The sequence below is a fragment of the Thecamonas trahens genome, assembly GCF_000142905.1.
Source record: "Thecamonas trahens ATCC 50062 unplaced genomic scaffold supercont1.4, whole genome shotgun sequence".
In the NCBI taxonomy this organism is placed as follows: Eukaryota; order Apusomonadida; family Apusomonadidae; genus Thecamonas; species Thecamonas trahens.
Genome location: NW_013657676.1, coordinates 576483 through 599026, shown reverse-complemented (window position 1 = coordinate 599026; position 22544 = coordinate 576483). Strand labels below are relative to the sequence as shown.

Sequence of the window (22544 nt, the reverse complement as noted above, 5' to 3'; positions counted from 1 at the left end):
TGTCCTTATTCCCACGTGTGCTCGTCCGTCTTCCAGCCATGGTTAAAGTGCAGTGGTAGTCGGTCTGCTCCACTCCGCTCACTCGGCCGCGACTGAGCGAGCAGACAGCCCATGATGGGTCGAGAGCTCGCCGAGGTGACATGACCAAGACAGCCAACTCTCGTTCGATGGCACCACTTCACGACCTTTTTTTGCACCGTCTCGGGAAAGTGGGGACGAGTCGCACAGAGAGAGAGAGTGTGTGTGTGTGTGTGTGGTGCTGACTGGGTAGACTCTACATAGCCATCATGTCCATGGAAAGGCATAGGGTTGAGGGAGAGGGAATGGGTAGCAATGGTGGGAGTAGAGGTAATAATGGTTGTAGTCATGACGCTGACCCTTCGGTTTCTTCCGTAATGTCCTCCTCTACCGTCGTGGCTGCAAGATCGACTCCTTCTGCCATGCCACCCACTCCGCCTCCTCCTCCGTCATCTTCGCCGCCTTCCACCTCAACCACTCGCCACCCGGACATGGCTGTTCCCGAGACAACGCCAACACATGGAACAACCACTCCGACATCCATGCAAATGGAAGAGAGTGGGAGCCCTTCAGAGGTCGGGCTTTCGTCGCAGAATGAGCCTCAGCCCTCTCGGAAGCGCTCCCGCTCTTCTCGCGCTTCGTCCCGGCACCCTTCGCGCAACGAGTCAGCCACGACAACATCCTCGTCGGTCGCCACTCATGGCGGCGACAACAACAACAACAACAACAATGACAATGATCCGCCGCTCGCCTCTGAGGCTACCACCGATAGCGATGCCGAGGACGATGCCGCGGCCGGGCCGAGCGCCGCCAAGCGGATGAAGAGCCTCAGCGGCGGTCCAGTTGTGCGCAAAAAGGCCAAGCGCGGTCTTGTCCAGGGAACGAAGGACTTTATCGACAGCCTCGAGCTCATGGGGAAGATCGAGGGCACGTCATCGGCACCGTCGCAGGTGGTCGTGTCGTGGGCACGGATGGTCGACGATTGCCCCGAGAGCAGGCGTGTTGTTGCCGACATTCTCGAAGTTCATGCGTGTACGCTCCTTGCTCGCATCGCGGGCTACTTTAAGGACGCCAACGAGCTTGTCTCTCCTGTCACGCGGCTGGCTGATGAGCAGACCAGGATCCTGGGCCTGGTTCTGGAGGCGCTGACCTACATGCGCCCCCAAGCGGCCTCGACCTCATCGTCGAGGCGCTTGGCATTTGGCAGCTGAGCAAGCAGTCCACTGTCGTCGACAAGTTTGTCAGGGTCGTCGTCCGCTGCGCCCTGGTGGTGCGCGATGTCGACGTGACCAAGCCGCTACTCGCCCTGGTCGCCATCGGCGTCCAGCGCCGCTCGCGGCTGTTGATTTCCATCACCCGTGCTCTCCATGACCTGCTCGTTTGCGGTGCCAATGGAAACACTCCGGTCCCGGTCTTTGACGCTGAGCAGGTGTGGGACATGCTGATTGGTGTCATCGAGGCGTGCATCGGGCGCAAGCCCGGGTCGCGCACCGCGCGTGCCGCCCTCGCCTCCTTTTCGCTCTTCCGCTCCGACTGCTCGGCGGTGGCGCGAGCTGTCGCCCACGTTCTCGACTCGGCACTCATGCCGAGCACCCATCGAGTCTCGAGCGTGGCACGAGTCATCAACGCCGCCTCGTACGCCATGAACAGCCGCATCCTCTGCCTGCTCAGCAAGTGCACCGCGCTTAGCCGCGAGGTCATTGGTGCCATCCTCTGGCGCCGCGAGCTGCTGCAGGTCGCCGCTCATGTTGCGGGCTTCCTCGGCCGCCCAGGCCCGAACCTCGACGAGCTTGTCGACTGGGACGAGCTTGCACTGCGAGCACGGACCTCGCGCCGCGCCACCCGGGGCCACGTACCCGGCCTCCTGATGGAGGCTTTGCCTGCTCCGGTTGACGCCTCGGATGTCTTTGTATTCTCGACCCCGCGCTCGGCGCGGCTGTTCTGGCGCGAGCGCGTCTCGGCCCGTCGTGCCTTTCCTGTCCTCGACGTCATGGCTGCCTCGCCGGCTGCGATTTACTGCCCGGTGGCGATCAGCGGCATCGCTCTCTACGAGCCGCATCTTGCCGACCGCGTCATTTCCAGCGCGCCGCAGCTAGTGTCGCCGACCCCGGTCGCCTACCCGCTCACCATGGCTGCACTGTGCATGCTGATGGCGGTGGCGTCAGATGCGAGCAGCGCGGCGGGCGGCAGCGGAAACCGCAAGTCGTCGTCAACATTGCGCAGAGGCTCACACGATCACGACTCAGACTCGGACTATGACTCAGGCTCAGACTCGGAGAATGGTGCTGCTGGTACCAGCGGCAATGCCCCGCCGCATTACCCGTCGTGCGCCGCCGTCCCGTCACTCGTCGCCTCGCACTCGCCAGTTGTGGTGGGCGACATTAGGCTCATGGGCCGCCGTGCCAAGCAGCGGGTTGAGGAGCTCAATGCCGCGGGGCTCGGCACACTGTGGGATCCACGCTCTTGGCGCGACGCCCGGGTCGTCGCGCTAGAGGCACTGGCCTCGGCCCTGTTTGTCTGTGCTGCGTACGGGCATGTCGAAACCATTCTCGAGCTGGTCAAGCTCGACGTGCTCGAAACCGCCGTCGGCAGTCGCGAGTACGAGCTCACTGTCCGTGAGCTTGTCAACATGTCCGACGCATGGACCGGCATCCTCGCTCTGCACGCTGCAGCTCAGGAGGGCCAAAAGGCAACGGTGGTGACACTGCTCGAGCTCGGGTCGGCCGTCGACGCCACATCTCCGCTCGACGAAGGCACAACGCCGCTGATGCTAGCGGCCGAGGGCGGCCGGGCCGATGTCGTGCGTGTGCTGGTGGAGGCCGGCGCTGACATTAACGCTTGCGATGCGTCCGGCAACACTGCACTGCGCCTGGCTTCGATCCAGATGCACTATGACGTCGTCCATACCCTTGTCACCGCAGGTGCCAAGCCCATCCTCTCGCCGGCCGAGAAGCTGGCACAGCAGCTGAAGCTCAACAACTACTTTGCGACCGAACTGCCCAATGCCCCGATGCCCGGGCCAGGCGAAGTGGTGCAGACCGAGCTCAACGCCCGGATGCGCGGCATCCTCATTGCCTGGCTCTCGGAAGTTCTCGGTGAGTTTGCGCTCAAGCTCAAGAACCTCTTCTACGCCGTCAACTACATCGACCGCTACCTCGCAGCAGTGCCCACGACCCGCGAGAAGCTGCAGCTGGTCGGCGTCGTCGCCATGCACATCTCGACGCTGCAAACCCACGGCAACCGGCTGACGCTTGACGACTGCGTCTTTATGTGTGACGGAACGTACAACCTCGACGAAGCGCGCGCCATCAAGAGCAGCATGCTGGCGCAGCTAACGTCGGACGCGTGGTCGACGCTCAAGCCAATCATCGGGCTCACCTACCTCAACACATACATCGTCATGGTCGGCATTGACCTCGCTAACATGTCGCCCTCGCTCGCCATCCATGGCTCCTCGCTCTCATCGGTCCAGCTCGAGACCCTCGGCTTCCAGCGGTCCGACATCATGTACCTCGCCTCGTTCCTCGCCGAGCTGGTCCTCATGGAGTACGTCGTCGCCTTTTACCCGCCGTCAGTCCTCGCTGCCTCCATCGTCCGGCTCTCCATGATCATCCTCTGCCATCCGCCGTGGCCGCGCTACGCCGCCATGTACTCGGGCCTCGCCATCGGCGACGCGGTCTTTGACGACTGCTTCAACACTGTCCGCAACATCTTCCGCTTCTACATCCGCATCGCCAAGGATCCGAGCTACACTCCAAGTCGCGCTTCGAACTACCGCGCCGTCGCGCGCAAGTACAAGCTCCTCTCCTCGCTCAACGTCCACCTCCACATCTCGGCCCGTCACTTTTCCGTCGCTCCGCAGGCCTAACCGCCGCTGTAAACTACTGTATCCTACCGGCCATTATCCGCAGGAGCGACTTTGCCGCCGCTCCGCACGATCTCGATCCTGAACCGAGTGACACCACCTGACGCCGCCATGTCGTGCGCCTCGTGTGGGGTGACCCTTGGCCACGTACGTTCCGACTTTATGCTACACTCGAGCACCCATGTATTTCCACCTGCTTCACCATGTACACACTCACCCGCGCGCTCTTTCCCCTGCCTTTCTGTCCGTTCTGTGGCCGACTTGGTGGCTCCACCATGTTTAACGATTAATGGTAACAACAAACAATGATTAATGATCAACGGCTACGACAAACAATGGTCAACCATGACCATCGCCATCACCGCCATGGCCAACAATCAATGCCTCTACGCCTCGCAACCTAATGCAGGTGGTCAGTTCTCGTTCTGCTTTCAATGCGGGTGCCCTGTGGCACAACAGACTCCTTATAGGCGGACATCGGGTGCACCGGCCTCGGCATCTAGCTACGGGTCTCCGAACCAGCGGCGTGTGGCCTCTGACACGAGCTCGAATGGGCAGCTGGCAATGCCGGTCTCAGAAGCGAGGCCGATCCCTGGCCAGGCCTCGCCAAGCGTGCGGCCCAGGTCGATCGGTGGCGTGCGGGCTAAGACCGGGCGTGAGTCGGGTGGAGTCCTCTCGCTCAACCGCTCCAACTCGAGTGCCAGCTCACTCAGCAGATCGGTTTCGGGCACGTTTGGCGCCAGCCTTGGCGGTGCGCTGCCTGTCGGAGCCTTTGGCGTCGACGACGACGAGCTCCTTGACTCGCTGCCGCACGAGGTCATCGACGATTTTGATCCCGGCCTTCGAAACCACGACGTGTACGGCCGCTACGAGCCCCCTGCGCAACTTGGCTCGCTGTCTGCAACCGCGCCGCGGCGAACAGTTAGTGGAGACACAGATCCGCTCGCTCATGACGCGATGCTGCTCATGCTGCCTACTGAAGGTAGCCCGAGCGGATACAAGGGCAAAGACGAGATCGATTCTGGCTCTGAAAGCGAGGCCGACGGCGAGCCGCGTCTAGACTCGGACGACACGCTCTCGCTGGCGTCACCCAGTTATGACTCGGGCACTGTGGTCCGACGCGCACGTCCCCGCTCCGAGGCCGAGCTCGAGGCCGAGCGCGCCGCGCTAAAGAGCTCGACGACTAGCGCGCTCGCGCTGCGCGCCGATATGGGTTTGGTCAAGATGGACAAGGGCGAAAGCGCCGCCGCGCGCGCGGCCGCGCGCGCCGCACGAGCCGCCCAGGAACAGCGCCTGCACGAAGCACTCGATGATGCAGACGCTGGCGTGATGCCAGGCTCGGAGCTCTCGGTCAACTCGCCGACACCGAGTGAGTCAGAGACGCCTGTCCGGAGCCGCCGCGCACTGCGAAGCCGGCTGAGCGCGCTGTTTCGCAGCCCGCGGTCGCCGTCGGCTGGCGTAGTCGCTTCTGGCAGCGAGGGCACCGCATCGCCATCGTCCCGCCGACCGCGGTGGTGGTGGCGAAAGGCTAAGCGGGCCGCCGCCGCTGAGGCCGAGGCCCGTGCCGCCGCCGAGCGGGAGCGCAAGCTCGAGGACCACCGGCGCAAAGCCGCCGTCGCTGCCGCTGAATGGGGCTCGCCCTCGCCGCACGCTGTCAACGCATACGGGGTGCGGGTCCTCGGCTCGACGCGCAAGCCAGGGGAGCCGCTCCCGGACGACGGATTCGGTCCACCGGGTCCATCACGCGGGCGCGACGAGAACGACGACTCGCCAAGGCAGCTCTTTGGTATGCCCGATGCCCCGCCAGCATTTGTCTCGCCGTCCAAGACTCCGGCTCGGCCGTCGCGAGTCCTCGAGTCGTACGATGCAAGCGACGAGGCCGATCCGGAAAAGGCGCAGCTCAAGCACGACTTGTCCAAGACCCTGTTTGAGCTCCTCGAACTCAAGCAGCAGTTCTACGAGCTGCTGTACGAGAAGGATAGCCTAGTCAACAACCCGCGAACCACCGAGCTCGAGCACGAGGTCGCCATGCTGCAAGATGAGCTGGACATGGCAACGGCGGAGCGCGATTTGTTCAAGGACATGCTCAACCGGCACCGGTGCGATGGCGGTTTTGTCTCGGTCCGAGTCGAGAAGTTTGCGCCTGACTCGAACGCCATGGTCGTTGTCTCGCCAGACGCCCGCGGCTCGGACGGAAGCGACGACGAGAGCGACTCTTCGCGTGGCCGTGGCAGAAGCAGCAGAGCAGTCCAGAGCTCGCTTGTCGCCTCGCCTCAGCGAGTGCGCGGTGGCGGGAGCGGCGGTGCGCTCGGCAACGATGACGAAAACGCGGCGCTTGTCGACTCGCTCTCGGGTATGATCCAGGATCTGATGGACGAGAAGATTGCTGTCAAGCAAGAGTGGTACACCATGCACGAGCGGTGCGAGACGGCAGACGCGCGGGTCGAGGAGCTGTTGTACGAGGTGGCCCGCCTGGAAGGCAAGCTCGAAAAGACACAATACGAGCTGGCCCGGGCGCAGGGCATGGTGTCGAAAGATATCGCAACTGTAGAGCAGCAGAATGAGGACCTGGTGACCGAAGTCAACCGGCTGCTCAAGGTCAAGCTCATACTCTCGTCGCGAGTCCAGGAGCTGGAGCAGTCGATGCGGTTCTACGGCGATGTGCCGCTCATCGACTCGATCGACTACCCGCTGGTGCAGGCCGTTGACCCGCAGGCATGGATGCACCTCCGCGAGTTTGGGTCGGACGCATTGCTGAAGGAGGAGGACCCGTTTGCCAACCGGCCGGCTCCGGCCCCGCCGCCACTGCCGCAGCCGGCGATCGAGGCCCACGTCCGCGCCTCGTACACCGCGTTCCACAGCGGCGGCGGGAGCTACGCCGAACTTGCTGCCGCGGGCAAGTACCGCACCCGGCGGGTGCCCGGGCGCAAGCCCGGTCGGATGCGGCATGTGTCTGGGCCGGAGCCGTACCCGGATCCTGTGGCGCCGCCCGGCCCGCCAGTCCTGCTCTCGATATCACAGCTTGAGGATGCCGGCTTTGTCGACAGCATCTCGTCGGCAGACCTGCTCAACGACGGCGATACCATTTACTGGCGGGCGGCTGGTGACGGCGGAGGTGCGGCCGATGCACGGCGCTTGCCTGCGTCGCCGCAGGGAGGCGGCGGGCGACGGGCCCACTCCAACTGAGCGTTACGCCGAGTAGTCTTTGATCTGGATGTTGTTCATCGACTCGAGGGCGAGCTGCAAGGCGTGGGTACCACGGGCGGCGCCACCCTGGGCGATGAGCGCAAGGTAGAGCTGCTGGACCAGAGCGAGGCCTGGGAGCGAGAGATTCATAGCACGGGCCTCGTCGAGGGCAATGCCGAGGTCCTTGACAAAGTGCTCGACGTAAAAGCCCGGGGCAAAGTCCCTCTTGAGCATCCGCGGCGCGTAGTTGGAGAGCGACCATGAGCCGGCGGCGCCGCCCGAAATGGCCTCGAGCACCGTCTCGAGATCGAGACCAGCAGCATGACCGTAGACAAGGCCCTCGACCATTCCGATCATGCCGCCGGCGATGGCAATCTGGTTGACCATCTTGGTGTGCTGGCCGGCTCCAGGCCCACCCATGTGAGTCACAACCTTGGCCATAGGCTGCAGGATCGGCAGGCCAGCTGCAAAGGCCGCGTCACTGCCGCCGACCATGATCGAGAGCTGGCCGTTCCGCGCCCCAACATCACCACCTGAGACCGGCGCGTCCAGAGCATCCGAGCCCTGCGCCTGGGCAGCCGCAGCAATCTTGAGGGCGAGCGCCGGCTGTGATGTGGTCAGATCGATGACCAACGACGGCGGATTGGTGACAGCCTTGCCAAGAGCACCGTCAACATCATCAAGCAAGACGGCATGCACATCATCAGGAAACCCAACAATGGAACAGAGCACATCGACCGAGGATGCCAGTTCCGCTGGTGAGTCAAAGACACGCGCGCCTGTGGCTTCCACCAAATCGACCACAGCTGGCTTCTCCGGTGACCGCGCATAGACCGAGAGGTCAAAGCCAGCTGAGGCCACATGTTTCGCCATAGACGCACCCATGACTCCTGTTCCAATCCATCCCACTCGCGTCGACATGCTACGCTTGCCAGACACTGTTGGGTGCATTGCTATCGCTGCCCTGCTCCACGTCCATGGAGCGGCGACAGCGGTGCGGACGGCGGCGAACATCTCAAAGAAATGCTGAGCGAGGTGAGTCAGGTGCCGCAAATGACGGCAATCTAGAGTCCGACCTGAAGGCTGCAGCCTAGTCGCCGCCAATCATCGCCGGACCAATGGCTGCCTTCTGAGCGAGGACGTGCTCGAGTCACTTAATCTTGAGTCGTGCTCATCGCCGTCGTGCCAGCATCGGCCATTGCCCGATCGTCGGCAAGCCCGGCGGCCGCTGCCCTACTGCCCACATGCGCAGACTGGCATCGGATCGCGCGGTTTAGGAAGAGAGTATCAACGAAGTTTGTGCGATTCCTTGTCTGCAGGCTCGCCGGGCGTACATAAAGTCCTCAGTTGGAGGTGAGCGCAGCCGGGATGGTAACATTGGGCTCCAGACCTTCGACAATGCCGCGCGGGCTAGGGTTGGAATGAAGCGACGTCCGCGAGCGTGACATCGAGTATGACGGGCACGAAGGCGATCGGTTGATACAGACAGGCGGAACGTGGAAAACCATTTCGGGAGAGTCAGCAACGACCTTCGCACGAGGGCCAGCAGCTGGCTCCGATGACGCCATTAGCGCGACGGGCATGCTGGCGTTGAGGCGAAGGTCGCCGACCCGAAGCGGGCCAGGAACCCGCTGATGAGTCCGCGGGCTTTTGTAGGCCAGGTGTTCAGCTCCAGCCATCGATCGTTCGGTGATGATCCGTGTGGGCGGCACGTTCGAAGACGACGAGGATGAGAGCGACGAGAGATGCAGCTCGATCGTGACCTCCTTGTCGACTGGCTGGGACTTTGGCACCACCGTCGGCGGGCGATGGCGCTTGAAGCAAAAGTACTGAGCCACTCTCTCAGTACCGGGGAAGAGGTACATAAAGATGGCCATGGAGAGCGAGAGGAGGGCGGCCGAGGCGCCGAGCAAGTCAAAGCCGTCGTAGGTGATAAACTGAGTCACCACATTCTCACGGAGATTCCACGAGAAGCGATTGAGCTCGATGGCAAAGGAAGTGTTCCTCCCAAACACGCTATCGACGTCGCGAATGAGCGCAGCATTGGTGGGGAAGATGGTCGACTCGCGGCCCTTGAGATCGATGGTGGTCGAGATGCCAATCGAGAGGTACGCCGAGCCGAGTGAAGGGAGCGGGAAGGAGATGGCCTCATCGAGAGCCTCTGGCGGCAGCGAGGTCAGGAATTCCACGTTTGCGCTCTCAAACACCGTCGTGTACACATTCTCCGATCGGCACACCTCGTGCGATGCCCGGCACGCCGCCGTCCATCCGGCGATTGTGTACGAGAACAGGTTGCTGTCCTCCTGTCTCAGATTCGGCAGCGGAAAGGCCAAACACTGAAAGCCAAAGAGTCTGAACCGAGTGGCGTTGCACGGAACCACATGCGTCTCGAACAATGGCCCTTCGAAAGCTCCTTGGAGACACACGCCCTCGACAATCGGCTGAAGTGGGCGCGACGAGCACATCGCTGCAAAGATGTCGTCGGGCGCCGAACTGCGGATGCGGACGGTGGCCGAGGTGGCCGGCGAGTCCCGGGCATCAAGCCATTTCTGAATGTTGTACGTGCCATACAGTATGTTTGCGAGGAGGAGCGTAAAGACCACTGCAATGTACAACATTCGCTCTGGCGAAGACATGGCGCGGACGCCCTTGAAGAGCAACATGATTCAGGGTGCGCTAAACGTTTGCTAGAAAGCCAATCTTTGTGAGCAAATTGCTCAAGTGAGCTGCGCGACCGTGACAAGAGTGCGCAACGTGTCGAAGCAGCGGACCGGTGCGACGCGAGGATTGGGGAAAGGACAAGCCGTTGTGTTGCTTGGTGGTAGTTAAGGAAGGATCGAGTAGTTTGGTGGAGAGTGGGTCAGGTGTATGGAAGTGTGGTGTGAGATGAGCGTGTTGCGGCTGGCGATTTGGCAAATGAGATGGCGACCAATTTCGAGTGCGCCACCACCGGCTGTGGCGAGGACGACATCCAAGACAAGGAGTGCTCGTGAACTGACGGCAACGCGCCAATCGAGTTACGTTGCGCCTGTGTCGCTGTCTCGCACACGAGTCGTTAGACCGGCGAATTATTCGATATGCTGCCGCTCGAACCGCTGAAGGCCGAGGTCGAGGCCGTTCCTGGCCGCCGCCGGAGGCTGGTGAGCTTTGTCTCTGGCGATTGCGCGAGCGAAGCGCGCGGAGCAACCGAGGCCGAGTGGGCCAGGTCGCCGATGTTGCGCGCAGTGTGGTGGGTTCCGAAGCGAAAGTGCTGCGGGATGGACGGAGTGACCGGGAAGAGGAAGAGGAACAAGCCTGTAGTGAGCGATGCGACGGCGGCGATGCTGGCAAAGAGATCAAAGATGTCGTAGACGACGTACTCGCTGACTACCTGCTCGCGCAGATCCCACGAGAACTGGTTAAGCTCGAAACTGAAGGAGACCGGGCCGGATGATGGGTCGTGGGCGCGCATCTGAACACCCGAGGCGATGTAGATGGTCTCCTCACGCCCGCGAAGGTCGACAGTGGTGGAGATCCCCACAGAGAGAAACGAGCCGCCTTCGCTTGGAAGCGGGAATGAGCGGACGTCGGTCAGCTTGGCGCTGGGATCAGCGGCGAGCTTTTCGGTAAACAAAGTCGAGGCGACAGTGAGGTAGACGTTGTCAAAAACACAGCGCGTGCTATTGGCGAGGCAGCTCGATGTGGCACCCGTAACGACTTGTCCAAAGGTACCACGAGTACTCGAGAGTACGTTGATGGCGGGAACGGCGGTGCAGTTGAAGCCGAACAGCGTGATGGGTCTCGCGTTGCAGGGGAACACCCCCATCGAGAACACCCCCAAAGGCGAGAGGAGCGACTCGAAGCAGGTCAGCTTAGCAATGGGATCCGTAGGTTGCGAAGGGCAGAGGACAAACAGCACATCGTCTGGCGCGATTGACCGCTCACGTATGGTTGCGGCGGTGGCAGGATTATCCTTGGCCTCGATGAACTTTTCGACCGAAAGTACACGTTTCCGCCATTACCATTGATCCATGCCATGAGAATGATGACATAGAGAATGCGCTCGTAAATGTTCATCCATCGAAACCATCTTCTGAACCAGCGAAACATGGTTGTCTGTGTGTGATGAGGATGTGATGGAAGTTGCTGAGACTACGTGTCAATCAGTTTCTGATTGAAGACGGTGTCGATGACAGGTCGGCCGAGTTGCTCGAGCGAGGCGGGATGCGAGGGTGCTAAATGAGCTCGCTTGGGCGGCAGAGATTGAGCAACGTGATGAAAACAATTGTAGTGGGTAGCTGGCTATGTGTTCTGTTCTCGCGTGCGTGTGAAGGTGATGAAATGTGGGGGAGGTGAGTGAGGGTAAGTGTTACGCAGGCCAATTGGCGGAGGCTCGAGACTGGCGACTGGCGGCGTGTGCAATTGGCCGGGGCGACGCGTCGTTCCATGATCACCGACCACCTGTTGGTCGACCACTCCGCCAGCCGGCCACCCGCCAGCCGACCGACCACTCACCGGCCGACCACCCGCCGACCGACCACTCGCCGGCCGACCACCCGATCACCTGCCAGCAGATCACCCGCCACCCGATATCACCCGCCACCAGATCACCCGTACCGAACGACGCACAGACAATACCCTGGTAAGGCCCGATCAGCGCCACCACCGACCCGAACCGGCCAAACACCACCAAGCACACCACCGCCACCACAACTACCATCTTTATCCCTCCCCTCCTCTACAATCCCCCGCCCCAGTGCCAACCGCCACACAGTGACCCGCCAACCGCCACGGCCACGGGCAACCACCACCAGCAGCATCAGCAGCCGACCACTCGACTCTACCAGCAGGTGGATGGAGAACAAGCCAGTGGAGTTCATACCGCACGTAAGGTCACTGGCAAGGGCACTCTCTCTAAGTAGTGGTGAGGCATGTAATGCGCTTCACCTCTCGTCATGCTATACCCTTCCATCAGCAGGAACGGATGTGAAGGCTCTGGTCTTTGCTCCAAGTATCTCTCGCATGCTGTACATCTCAAGGGAGTCACTCTTCATGTGGGCAACCGATGCTCTTCGACTTGTCATTGATCCGCTGCCATACCCTTCATCAGTTACCATCAACAATGCCGCGTATCTTGCTTCAAGAGCTCTCTTTGCTCTAGATTGGTCAGACTCGGGTCCGGATGGCGGTCCCGCTCTCGCTCTCTTCTCGCCACTCCTCGTTCGTGTCGCCTTCTTTCCGCTCCTCTCGCCCATCATCTCGCTGACTACGCTTCAAGCTCGTCCAGGTGCTCTGGCTATGGTCTCATCCGATGGATGGCTGAGAGTCTGGCGCGCCAACAAGGTCTTTGCTCGCGTTGCTCAAGGCCCGGATGCCGAGCCTGCTCCGGCGACTCTCTCGCATGCTGCCCGCTTGCCGGTCACATCTTCTGCCCACTGGGAACACGTGCTGGTCATTACTCGTGATGTGCTCCATGAGTACACCCTCCCGTGCCGCTCGCTCACTCGCCTGGCAGACGTCCCAAGCATCGACGGCATCGTCGGTGCCGACGGCGACACACTCCGTGCCATCGCCGTCGACACTGGCTCGCCGGTATTCGCTGTCAGGCTCTCCGGCGCCATCACCGCCATTTCCTGCGACGTTGAGACCGGCCTCATCTTTACGGCTGCAGGCACCGCCCTCGCCGCTTGGGATGTTGTCGCCGCCTCGGGCGCCGTCTTCAACGTCGCCAAATACGGTGGGACACGGGCGTCGGTCGCAGGCCTCGCTTATGATGCCCTCACCAACACACTCGCCGTCCTCGACACCACGCCGGTCTTGCACCTGTTCGACGCCGCCACAGGTGCAGAGCTCGATGCCCGGACCGACCTCTACGGCGAGGTCAATCTCGCCCTGTCCTCCGCCGTCACCATCTTCCGCGACCCGGCCCGGACTCATCAGCTCGACGTCTCGTTCCTCGTCGCCTGTGGCCCAGTCATCTACAACATCGGCCTCTGGGAGCTGCCGCGCCCGCTCTGTGAGCTTGTCGGGGAGCCGGCCCTCGTCTCGGCAGAGTTTGCTCCGCCCTTTGCCGACGCCCCGCCGCTCACTTTTGTTCACACCGACAACGACATGCTCTCACTCCTTGATCCGGCCGAGAGCTACACCCTGGTCGGCCAGTACTCGCTCCGCTCTGCCATCGGTGGTGCAGCTGCTGCCCACTCTTCTTCCGCGCTTCGCGGCCAGGACGGGTCGTCACTTGTTCTTGCACGCGACTGCATCTCGTGCGTCACTTGTGTTGAATGGGCCGAGCACGTCATCGTCGGCTGCTCCAATGGCGACGTCGCTCTCTTCTCCTGGCGCTTCCGGAATCCCGTTCCACCGCCGCCCGCCCTCCCGTACGACCTCGAGCAAACTGCGGTGTACAAGACCAAGACCCATCGTGCCGCCACAAAGTGCGCCACTCTTGTCGCCGCCCCGCGCGCCCTCTGTCGCAAATGCCACCTCGTCGCTGAAGCCAACGAGTCGTCGCCGAGCCTTGCACCCCTCGACTCGCCCGATCCGGTCTCCGATCTCGTCCACCATCCGTCCTCGCTCATTCCCACCATCTCGACCGCCGACGTCTCGCGCCCGCAGAGCCCGCCGCCAAAGTCCCTTCCGCCGCGCAACACCTCGTTCTCGCTGAAGGCTTCGTCGTCGTTTATTGTTCGCCTCCGCGATCGCGGTAACCTTAGCCCTCCGCCCGATGCCGGGCGAGTTAACTCGCTCGGCACCGCCACCGCTACCCGCTTCCTTGACAAACTTCGTCAGGCCTCAGACTCTCTGGCGGATGTGAGTGGTGGGCCCATGCCCATCTCGTCACGCCTCAAAGCCCAGCGAACCATCGCCGACACGCGCCTTCGCACCTCGAGCCACTCTTCCTCGCATTGCTCGTCGCGCGTCTCATCGCTCTCCTCTGTCGTCTCGCCTCGCCCACCGAATTCTGCCCGCTCTGTCAACGCGGACACGCTCTCGGGGGCACGCGATCGAGCCATGGCAAGTCTGACTGTCTCGCCACCCAGTAGGGAACATACCCGTGGCGCCTCGCTCTCGCCCGCTCCTCGCCTCACAGCTTGCTGCTGTCAACCATGCTCTCTCCTCGTGTCGCACCGCCGTCGTCACTGTCGCCGCCAAGTCCTGGGCCCGTCACCTCGCCAAAGCCCCGCATTCCCTCGCCGCTTACTCAGGGCGCAACTCGATTTGTCTCACTCGACAGCACTGACACGCCGTCGGCCTCGCACCCCTCGCTTGCTACCATCGCCCCAAACAGCCTGGAGAGCAACGGTGACGATAGGCCCCTGCCGCGCTTTGTCTCGGCTTCGTCTTCTAGTTCCAGTCCCACTCGCGCATCACCGGTCACCATCTCGTGCTCGCCGTCGGCTGCCTCGCCTGCAGGTGCCACGCCGACGCTGTACGTCTTCTCTGCAAGTGTCACTGGTCGCGTCTTTGTCTGGTGCAAGCGCTGCCTCCAGCTCCTTGCCGCGCTGTGGCCATTTGGCGGTGGCGTGACAGACAGCGTTGTCTTGGCCCAGCCGGTCTCTGCCCCGGAGCGCCACGAGTTTCCTTTCCTTCTGCTCAGTTCGTCCTCGCTCGTCTCCATGGTCTACATCGCCCCGGACGGCGAATCGCTGGTGGCCCCAGTTCCGACCTCGCTTATGCGCTGCCTTCCTGTAGGAGAGTCGGTCTCGGCCGCGCTTGCTTGGGGAGGCAAGAATCTTATTGCCGGTTCCAGCTCGGGTCGGGTCGTCGTCGTCGGCCTCGTCTTTATGGCCGACCGCGTAATGGTCACCCAGCCGCGGATGGAGACCATCATGCCAGGTGCTCGTCCGGTTCTCTCGGTCGATGTCTGTGCTTCTACCGCCCACGCCATGGTCCTCGACGCACGCCACCTCTCGATCATCAACGTCCGCTCTGGCGACATCCTGCGGACGCTTCCACTCAACATCCCAGTCCTCTCTGCCTACTATCTCGACGTAGCCGAACACATCGCCCTCGTCACCATCCGCGGCCTCCTCCTTGTTTACCCGCACCACTTTTCGTCGTGCTCGCACCTCCTTCGCGCCGCAGAAGGCATTCCCGATCCGTCGAGCGATGCTGCCGTCGAAGCTGACCCGCTCTTTCGCAAGCTTCCCTCGCGCGTCATTGCGGCCGACCTGTACAACAAGCTCTACGAGCTTGCTTACACCCGCTCGGTCACCCACTCTTCCTTCGGCACCATCGACGCCAGCGCTGTCTTTCTTGCCCATCCACTCACTTGCTCCACTAATGACCTCTTCCGCAAGTGGGAGACCCGCTCAGTCTTTGGCCCGCACATCCGCTCCGGCGCATCAACCCTCGGCGTCGGTGTCTCCATCGATGACCTCTCCAAGCTTGATCGATGGGCCATCAAGGCCACTGCCGAGGCGCCGCCCTCTGCCCCGTCCCACATCGCCACCATCGTCGACAGCGATGATGCAGACGCCGCAATGGAGCGTCTTGGTCTTGTTGCGCCTGTTGTTGACACTGTTGCCTCTATTTACGGTCTCGACTCGGCTAACGTCACGCCGCGCTCGTCGCTGCCACTCCGCCCACGCCGCGCCCGTCCTCCACTGGAAAGCCAAGACAAGCCCTCACTAACGGTCGCCGAACTGGTTAGCTCGATGAGTCCGGACGCCGGCCGCTCGACCTCGCCACACCGGCCCTCGCCCTCGGTCGTCTCTCTGCACCAGTCAACCCCGCACGCTCGCAAGTTGCCTCAGCTCCACTCGTCGGCTTCGCCCACCTTTGTTCCGGCGCGGGCCTCGTCGCCGACATCGCCGGCCTCACCCAGCCGGCCGCGCCTCGACCGGTGTTGACCTGACATGCATGTGTGTTCAATGAAGGCGTTACACAAACGTCGAGTGCTTGTCGGGCACGAGCGTAAAGTACGTCCGCATAGCGGCCCGGAAGCGGTCCTTGTACTGCTCGGGCATGACCACTGTCGGCGCCTTACCGCCGCCTCCCATCAGGCCCGATGACTTGATGATTGACTCGACCTGCTTGTCCCACGTGTACTGGCGGATGTAGTCAATGACGCCGCAGTACATGGTGGCGGTCGAGTAGTCGATGCCGAGCAATAGCGAGTAGTCCATGACCTTGCACCGTGCCAGAAACCGCGAATCAGCAACAACAGAACTGGAGAGCAGCGCGAGATCGCTCTCGCCCACATACAGCGGATACCGCGAGAGAAACTCCTTAAAGTTGTCGTCCTGCAGAACCTGGTCTTTGGCCTCGGGCGACGGCGTCACAAACCGCGAGCGCTCAGAGCCCTTAAGGTCAAACCGGGCCGAGATCTCGGGTGCATCGTAAAACAGGTTCTCCATCACAATGAACGTCTGTCGGAACCGCTCACGCCGCCGCTTGAGAAGAGTGACCTCAATCTGGAAGACGCCGAGAATGAGCATGCAGAGCGTCGATGGGGACGCGCCGCTAGAGTCGTCCTCGCGCTCATCGTTCTTGCCAAAGAGAAAGTTCGAGACAAAGCTAAAGTATTCGGGTCCGAGCCCAAGGAACGAGTCGAGCTCAGACTTGGAGATGCCCTTGAGGACAAGTCGGTCGTCGAGCGTCTTGGCAAACGAGGCATTGGACTTTCCGCCCGACGCCTTCCACCCGCGGCACCGCGAGAGCGACATGAGGAACTGGTCCATCTCGCTCACGTACTGGGTGCGCAGCGCGTGGAACTGCACTGGGTAGTACATCACGCATTTGGCCTCAAAGAACTCGTCCGCAAACCGCTGCTCGTAGTGGTCAGTCCGCCGTGACGCAAGCAGCGCGTCGATTTGCGGTGTTGAGAGCTCCCCACGCGCCGCGCGCTCTTCCCCGCGCGTTCCGCTGCTGGTCGTCGCCGCCGAAGCTGTTTCCCCGAGTTCGGCAAAGACCGGCGCGTAGTGGGTGGTGAACAGCTCGGTGAGCTTGGCACCATACGCCAGTGAAGAGAGCGCGTACGCAATGACCGTGGACGGCTCGTTGTCGATCACATTGATGTAACGGTGCATTCCACCGGGCAGCGCAAGGTGCCGGTACCCCTGGTCCGAGAGCAGCGCCCGGAGAGAGCTCCCAATTCGAGTCTCGCGCGCCGCCTGAAGATCGAGCGTCGGCGGCGCGCCGTCGAGCGCATCCGGGCGGGGGGCGTCGCCGGCGATCGAGTGTGCACGCCGGCGACCACCGTCGCCAAGCGTCATCGACGCACTCTCGCCCGCGTCATCGTCCGCCTCCTCGACCGATGCCTGCAGAGCCGACAGCGCGTTTGAGGAAGCCACCGTCCGCATTGCGCTTGCCACGTCGAGCATCCGCGGCTCCAACGGCGGCGTCAGATGGCTCGAGTTGGTGACGCTCGAGTCGTCAGCGGCAGGTGCAGGTGCACACGCGTTGTTGAACGCATGGACTCTTGCCGGGTTGGCTTCGGCGAACGCCAGTCGTGTCGGAAGCACAAGATCTTTGCCCAAGACCTCGTCCCACTCCTGGGCGGCCTGCAGCAGCATGCGCTTGACCGACGAGAGATCGGCGAGCGAGTGGGCGCGGAGCTCGGTGAGGGTGTCGTCAAAGGCCTGACGCTCGGCATCGAGCCGGGAGCGGACCTGGGCCGCGGGCACGTGGCTCGGCTTGACCACCATCATCAGCTCTGGATCGGTCGACGACGGACGGGCCAACGGCGAGCGCGGCGGCGGTTGGCTGGCCCCGGTCTCAACTGCCACCGTGAGTCGGGTCGCCGATGCCGGCTGCGGCGTTGCTGCTCCGGCATCGCTGCTCACAGCAGCCTCGCTCTCTGCGTCGTCCGCTGCAGCCTCGCTAGCCGCGGCAGACTCGCTGACTGTGGCCTCGGAGTGTGCTGAGCGTACGGGTGAGCGGGTCGGCGATCGCGACTGCGAGGTAGACAAGCGCGGCGAGCGGTAGCGGGCGAGCCAAGCATCAAAGTCGTCGAGCGCGGCAGCAATGTCGAGCTGACGCGCAATGGCATCAAAGACAGTGTGCGCGTCGCGTCGGATCTGGTTGAGCTCGTAGATCCAAAGCCTGACTTGAAGCTCCGTGTTGAACTCGAGGGAGCGGGCCGGGCGCCGGAGGCGCAGCACCATTGCCGACGACGACGCAATCGAGACAACCCGGTCGCCACTGGCAAAGAACCGGACGAGTGACCGCGCCGAGTGCCCGCACATCCGCGAGACGGCGCCCTGGTAGACGGCGCCCTGGATGACCTTGCCAAACGAGCAGTGCCAACCGTGGTGTGAGAGCTCCGAGAGGCCCGACAGCGCACCGCACTCGGTGCAGGAAGACCATACCAGCGGCGCGAGATCGCTGATGGTGTCGCTGGGCGCCTCGATGGCCGAGATCGAGAGCGCAAGCGTCGTGTCGAGATGGGTGTACTCGATGACGTGGTCGGTCATCGGCCCATTGCATGCCACGCACAAGTTGTCCTTACCCACACAAAGCTCAACAGCCTGGCCGAGCGAGATGTCAAAGTCATTGAAGAACGAGAAAAAGTACCGCTGTGGCGAGACGCACATCCGTCCCGCAGAGAGCGAGCGGGTAGCAAAAACGACTTGGATGCCCTGATAGTCCTGTGGATAGATCGAGGCCGGCGGCTCGGTGAGCAGCTCCTTGCTGTCGTTATTTGCAGCAGCGTCGCAATCGCTCCCGTCGTCAGAGGGTTCCTTGCCCTTGACGTTATCGCCATCGACATTGTGCCCAGGCTTGCTCTGGTCATGTGCCTTGGTGACGAGCCCGAGACCCTCGTTCGATGGGAGCGGGAAGGCGGTGGCGAGCGAGGTCGACAGAATGCGGGAGGCATAAAGCTTGCCAAAGCCCGGGAGGGCGGCTTCGGCAGCAAGAGCATCGAGCTGGAACCGCATGTGGACCGAGTGAGGCGCGAGGTCGATAGCGAGGTCGTCGAGGAGCGCGGCTTCGGTGAGCATGGCGCGGGCGGCGTAGATGGCAAACGACATGGCGCCGGTGAGACCATGATGGACCGACGGCGTGGCCAGCTCCTGGCCGCGGAGCAGAATGGTGGCGCCGACGGCCGGTGGCGTGCCATCAAAGAACATGAGCGTCTTGCGTGAGCGCGACGAGTCGAGAAAGCTGCGGACGCGGAACTCGCCGCAGGTTCCAAGGTCCGAAGCAGCAAAGTCCTCGAGCGAGGTGACGACTCGGCCGGCGGTGAACCGCGCAAGCTGGGCCATGAACGTCGGGCCCATATTGAGGACAAGAGTGATGCCGCGCTTGAGGAGGAACTCCTGGGCGAGCCGCGAGACCGAGTGCTGGGCCACGATGATGTCGGGCGTGTGCTTGAGGACGCGCGAGACCTGAGACTTGAGGAACTCGCGGCCATGGGTGAGGATGGTGTCAAACGAGGACATGACGTTGTCAGTGAGCGAGTACTGCAGAGGGCAACCAAGGAGCATGATCTTGGGGTTGGTCATGTGGTTGACCATCTTCTTGTGTGCAATGTTCTTGGGAGTCACGAGGCCGTGAATGAGCTCCGAGTCTGCAAAGTTTCCGGTGGCCAGCACCTCGTACCGGACGTACTCGCGGACGTCCATCGAGTCGCCGGCGGCGAGGACCGGGGCGATGTGCTGAGCAGCACAGAGTGCGAGCTGAGTCACGCCATCACCGTAGCGGCTGTCATCGAGGTTGGCATCGCCCAGCAATTGTGCCACGAGTGGGCGGAGGAATGGCACGACCGTGGCAAAGTGCCGCTCGACGCCTACGACTGCATTGTCAGCAAGCGGCGCGAAAACAGCGTCGGGGGAGCCCGGAGTGTCCGAGACGTTTGCAGAGCCAGAACCGCTTCCTTCGCCCACCTCCCTCGCCTTGCTTGTCACGAGCTCTCGGAAGTTCTCGACCGAGGTGTTGAGGGTGAGACGATGGAGCGAGTCGGACGAGGCGTTGATGCCCGAGGGTGTGGTGCCGGTAGTGGGCGAGGCGGGGAGATGACTAGCGAGGATGCTTGTTGGAGTTGAGACCTGCCTGAGAAGCGTCGCTGGCTTGCGCGGCCTGGTGGCGTCAGAGGCGTGGGCATCAAAGCCCCATACTGAGTTCTTGCGGTCTGTAATGTCAAAGTCAGACGCGTAGAACGGGCGCGAGACGGTCCGGTCCTGCTCGCCAAGGCCAGACGGGCGAGCCGAGTCAGAGTCCGAGCCCGAGCCCGAGCGGCGCGAGCGGGTCTTGGCGAGCGGCGCGATGGCGGGCGTGCCCGATCTGTCAACGTGGGTGGTGCCGTCGGAGGAGGAAGACGAAGAGGAGGAAGAAGAGGAGGATGAACCTTGTTTGTCGTTGTCGGACGAAGATGGGCTTGAGGCCGTCGAGGCGGAGGTGGACGAGGAAGAGCCAGAGCCAGAGCCAGAGACCGAGACCGAAACCGAGACGCCGGTCGAGGCCATCGGGTCTGGGTCAGCCGAGGCGTGTGGGCCGAGGGATGGGGGCGTGAGCGTCGACGGTGCGGCGGAGCCCCAGTCGTCGTCGAGCGCCGGGTGTGGATTGATGGTGGAGAGTGTGCGGTAGCCGGCGACAACAGAGGTGGTGCGGACGGGCGGAGCCTGTGGCTCGGACGAGCTGGTCACGTCCGAGCGACGCATGCCGAGGACAAACGAGATGCGCGCAGCCGTCATGAGCGTCGGGTCGATGGCGGGCTCTGCAGCGGCAGCGGCGCGGGCAGCTTTGCCCTTGCTCTTGGCAGCACGGGCCTTAGCCTTGGCTGCCTTGGCTTTGGCCTTGGCCTTGGCCTTGACCTTGGCCGCCTTGGCCTTGGCCTGGTTGGCAGCGGCGGCCTTGGCCTCGCTGGCGGCAAGCGCGGCGGCGGCGGCCTCAGAGGTGGCAGCTGACTCGAGTGCGTGGTCGTAGCAGTACTGGCACGAGCGAACGTCCTTGCCTTTGGAGCCGAGGACAAGGCGGGCGGGGATGAACCACGACGCACACTTGCGACAGAAGACCTGGCCGCACAGCCGGCAGTGGTGCCTGCGGGTAAAGAGCCAAAAGGACGCACCGCAGTGATAACATGCCCAAGCGTGCGAGTCCTTGACCCAGTGCTGCTTCTCGAGCATGGTGCGGAGCGGGACGACTTCGGCACGCTCAGCCACGACGTCGTTGTCGGCGGCAGACGCGGCCGCGGCAGTGGCAGCGGGCTGCGCCCCCGAAGCAGCAGCATCGCCGCCACTCGGTGGTGGCGGAACGGCGCCACCAGACGCGCCCACGTCAAAAGTGCCTGTCTTGTCGAGCGAGTTGGGCTGGGCGAGGACGTCGGCGGCATCGGCCTGGCCGGCGGCAGCGCGCTGCTTGGAGGCCATGACGGCAAACCGCTGTGCAGCGCGCTCGCGGTCGAGCTCGTCCTGCAAATGGGGGAGGAGCTCAAACTCGGTAGTGGGCATCTCCTTGCGGCGAAGACGGGCAAAGACACGGCGGCGATCCGAGTCCGGCGGGCCGAAAAATGTGAACGAGTCGTCAAAGGTTGACGATTGGCTCTGGCCGCCGGAGCTCATGCGGCTGTCAACACGCTTGCTGTTCCGTTGGAGCGCGGAACGGCGGGCAGCAACGCCGACTGGTGCCACGCCGGATGCCGGCGAGTCTGGCGGCGACGCTGACGAGCGAGCGGCCGCAGCCATGTCCGACAGCGAGTACTGCCGCGATCGCGTCATCGACGAAGTAGCTGCGCCCGACTCTTCGGCCTCTTGCGCTTTTCCTGCTTCTTTGGCAAAGACAGCCACAAACTCTGCTGGAACAGCTGCCGACGGCACGGCCCGCCACAAGCCCAGCGCCTGGACAATGGCCATCAACTCGTTGTTGCTGACAAGGCCCTGGCCGCCTGATGACGACGATGATGACGCCTGCGATGATACTTGCCCCTCACGAACGACAACGTCGTCTGCCGAGGAACCACGATGGCCGCCATGGTGATGGCGGTGACCATCGCGGTCACGGTCAAGATCACCGTTGTGAGAACAACCCGGGCCCAAAGTCGATGCCGACGACGAGGGCGAGGTCGAGGACAAAGCAGCGAGAGAACTCGACGTTGCGTCAGTCGCAGTCGCAGTCGCAGTCGCAGTCTGCTGTGGGCATGTAGCATCATCTCTAAAGACAACCGATTGCGCAGCGAGAGCAGGAGCAGGCTGGGGCAAGGGCAACAGCCTTCGCTCTGCCTGGACCTTCCACATCATCTCCTGTGTACTATGTGGCCTGTGCTGCGCTACAGCAGTCTTGACCGCATCATAGAATGTTTGGGACATGCCCAACTTGGGCTGGGTGGGGTAGAGGGGGGGTAGGGGTGGGTGGCGGTAGGGGGGGTGGGGACGGGTGGGTGACCGAGTGGCAGCGCGTGCGCTCGCGATGGCACAAGGTAAAGGCGAATGGTGGTCGGTGGTTGGTGGTGAGGGTGAAAATGAAATGTTGAGTCCTGAGGCGGGGCGAGGGGGGGGGGGGGGCATGAAAGCCGATTTTAAGACATGTACTCTCCCACACACTCCTTTACAGATTG

General features: G+C 62.7%; 6 protein-coding genes across 6 annotated transcripts; 2 read left to right on the top strand and 4 right to left on the bottom strand.

Annotated features, from left to right (window-relative positions):
- Positions 1 to 111: 111 nt before the first annotated feature.
- On the top strand, positions 112 to 7069 carry AMSG_11638 (uncharacterized protein; the record flags this gene model as incomplete). The annotated part of the gene is made up of 4 exons (XM_013906880.1): positions 112 to 118; positions 688 to 1201; positions 1231 to 3868; positions 4343 to 7069. 4 exons carry the CDS (start codon positions 112 to 114, stop codon positions 7067 to 7069), a joined length of 5886 nt encoding a protein of 1961 aa, XP_013762334.1.
- Positions 6976 to 8106, bottom strand: AMSG_01127 (3-hydroxyisobutyrate dehydrogenase). The gene has a single exon (XM_013906845.1). The coding sequence runs from the start codon at positions 8081 to 8083 to the stop codon at positions 7073 to 7075; it is 1011 nt and encodes a 336-aa protein (XP_013762299.1). The 5' UTR covers positions 8084 to 8106; the 3' UTR covers positions 6976 to 7072.
- A 225-nt stretch (positions 8107 to 8331) lies between these two features.
- On the bottom strand, positions 8332 to 9893 carry AMSG_01126 (uncharacterized protein). Its single transcript, XM_013906844.1, has one exon. The coding sequence runs from the start codon at positions 9730 to 9732 to the stop codon at positions 8413 to 8415; it is 1320 nt and encodes a 439-aa protein (XP_013762298.1). The 5' UTR covers positions 9733 to 9893; the 3' UTR covers positions 8332 to 8412.
- A 63-nt stretch (positions 9894 to 9956) lies between these two features.
- Positions 9957 to 11401, bottom strand: AMSG_01125 (uncharacterized protein). The gene has a single exon (XM_013906843.1). It carries the CDS (start codon positions 10872 to 10874, stop codon positions 10125 to 10127), a length of 750 nt encoding a protein of 249 aa, XP_013762297.1. The 5' UTR covers positions 10875 to 11401; the 3' UTR covers positions 9957 to 10124.
- Positions 11402 to 12346: 945 nt separating this feature from the next.
- On the top strand, positions 12347 to 15936 carry AMSG_01124 (uncharacterized protein; the record flags this gene model as incomplete). The annotated part of the gene is made up of 2 exons (XM_013906842.1): positions 12347 to 14074; positions 14254 to 15936. The coding sequence occupies 2 exons, from the start codon at positions 12347 to 12349 to the stop codon at positions 15898 to 15900; spliced, it is 3375 nt and encodes a 1124-aa protein (XP_013762296.1). The 3' UTR covers positions 15901 to 15936.
- AMSG_01123 (uncharacterized protein) lies at positions 15902 to 21962 on the bottom strand (the record flags this gene model as incomplete). Its single annotated transcript, XM_013906841.1, has 2 exons — positions 15902 to 21897; positions 21948 to 21962. 2 exons carry the CDS (start codon positions 21960 to 21962, stop codon positions 15931 to 15933), a joined length of 5982 nt encoding a protein of 1993 aa, XP_013762295.1. The 3' UTR covers positions 15902 to 15930.
- Between the last annotated feature and the right edge of the window lie 582 nt (positions 21963 to 22544).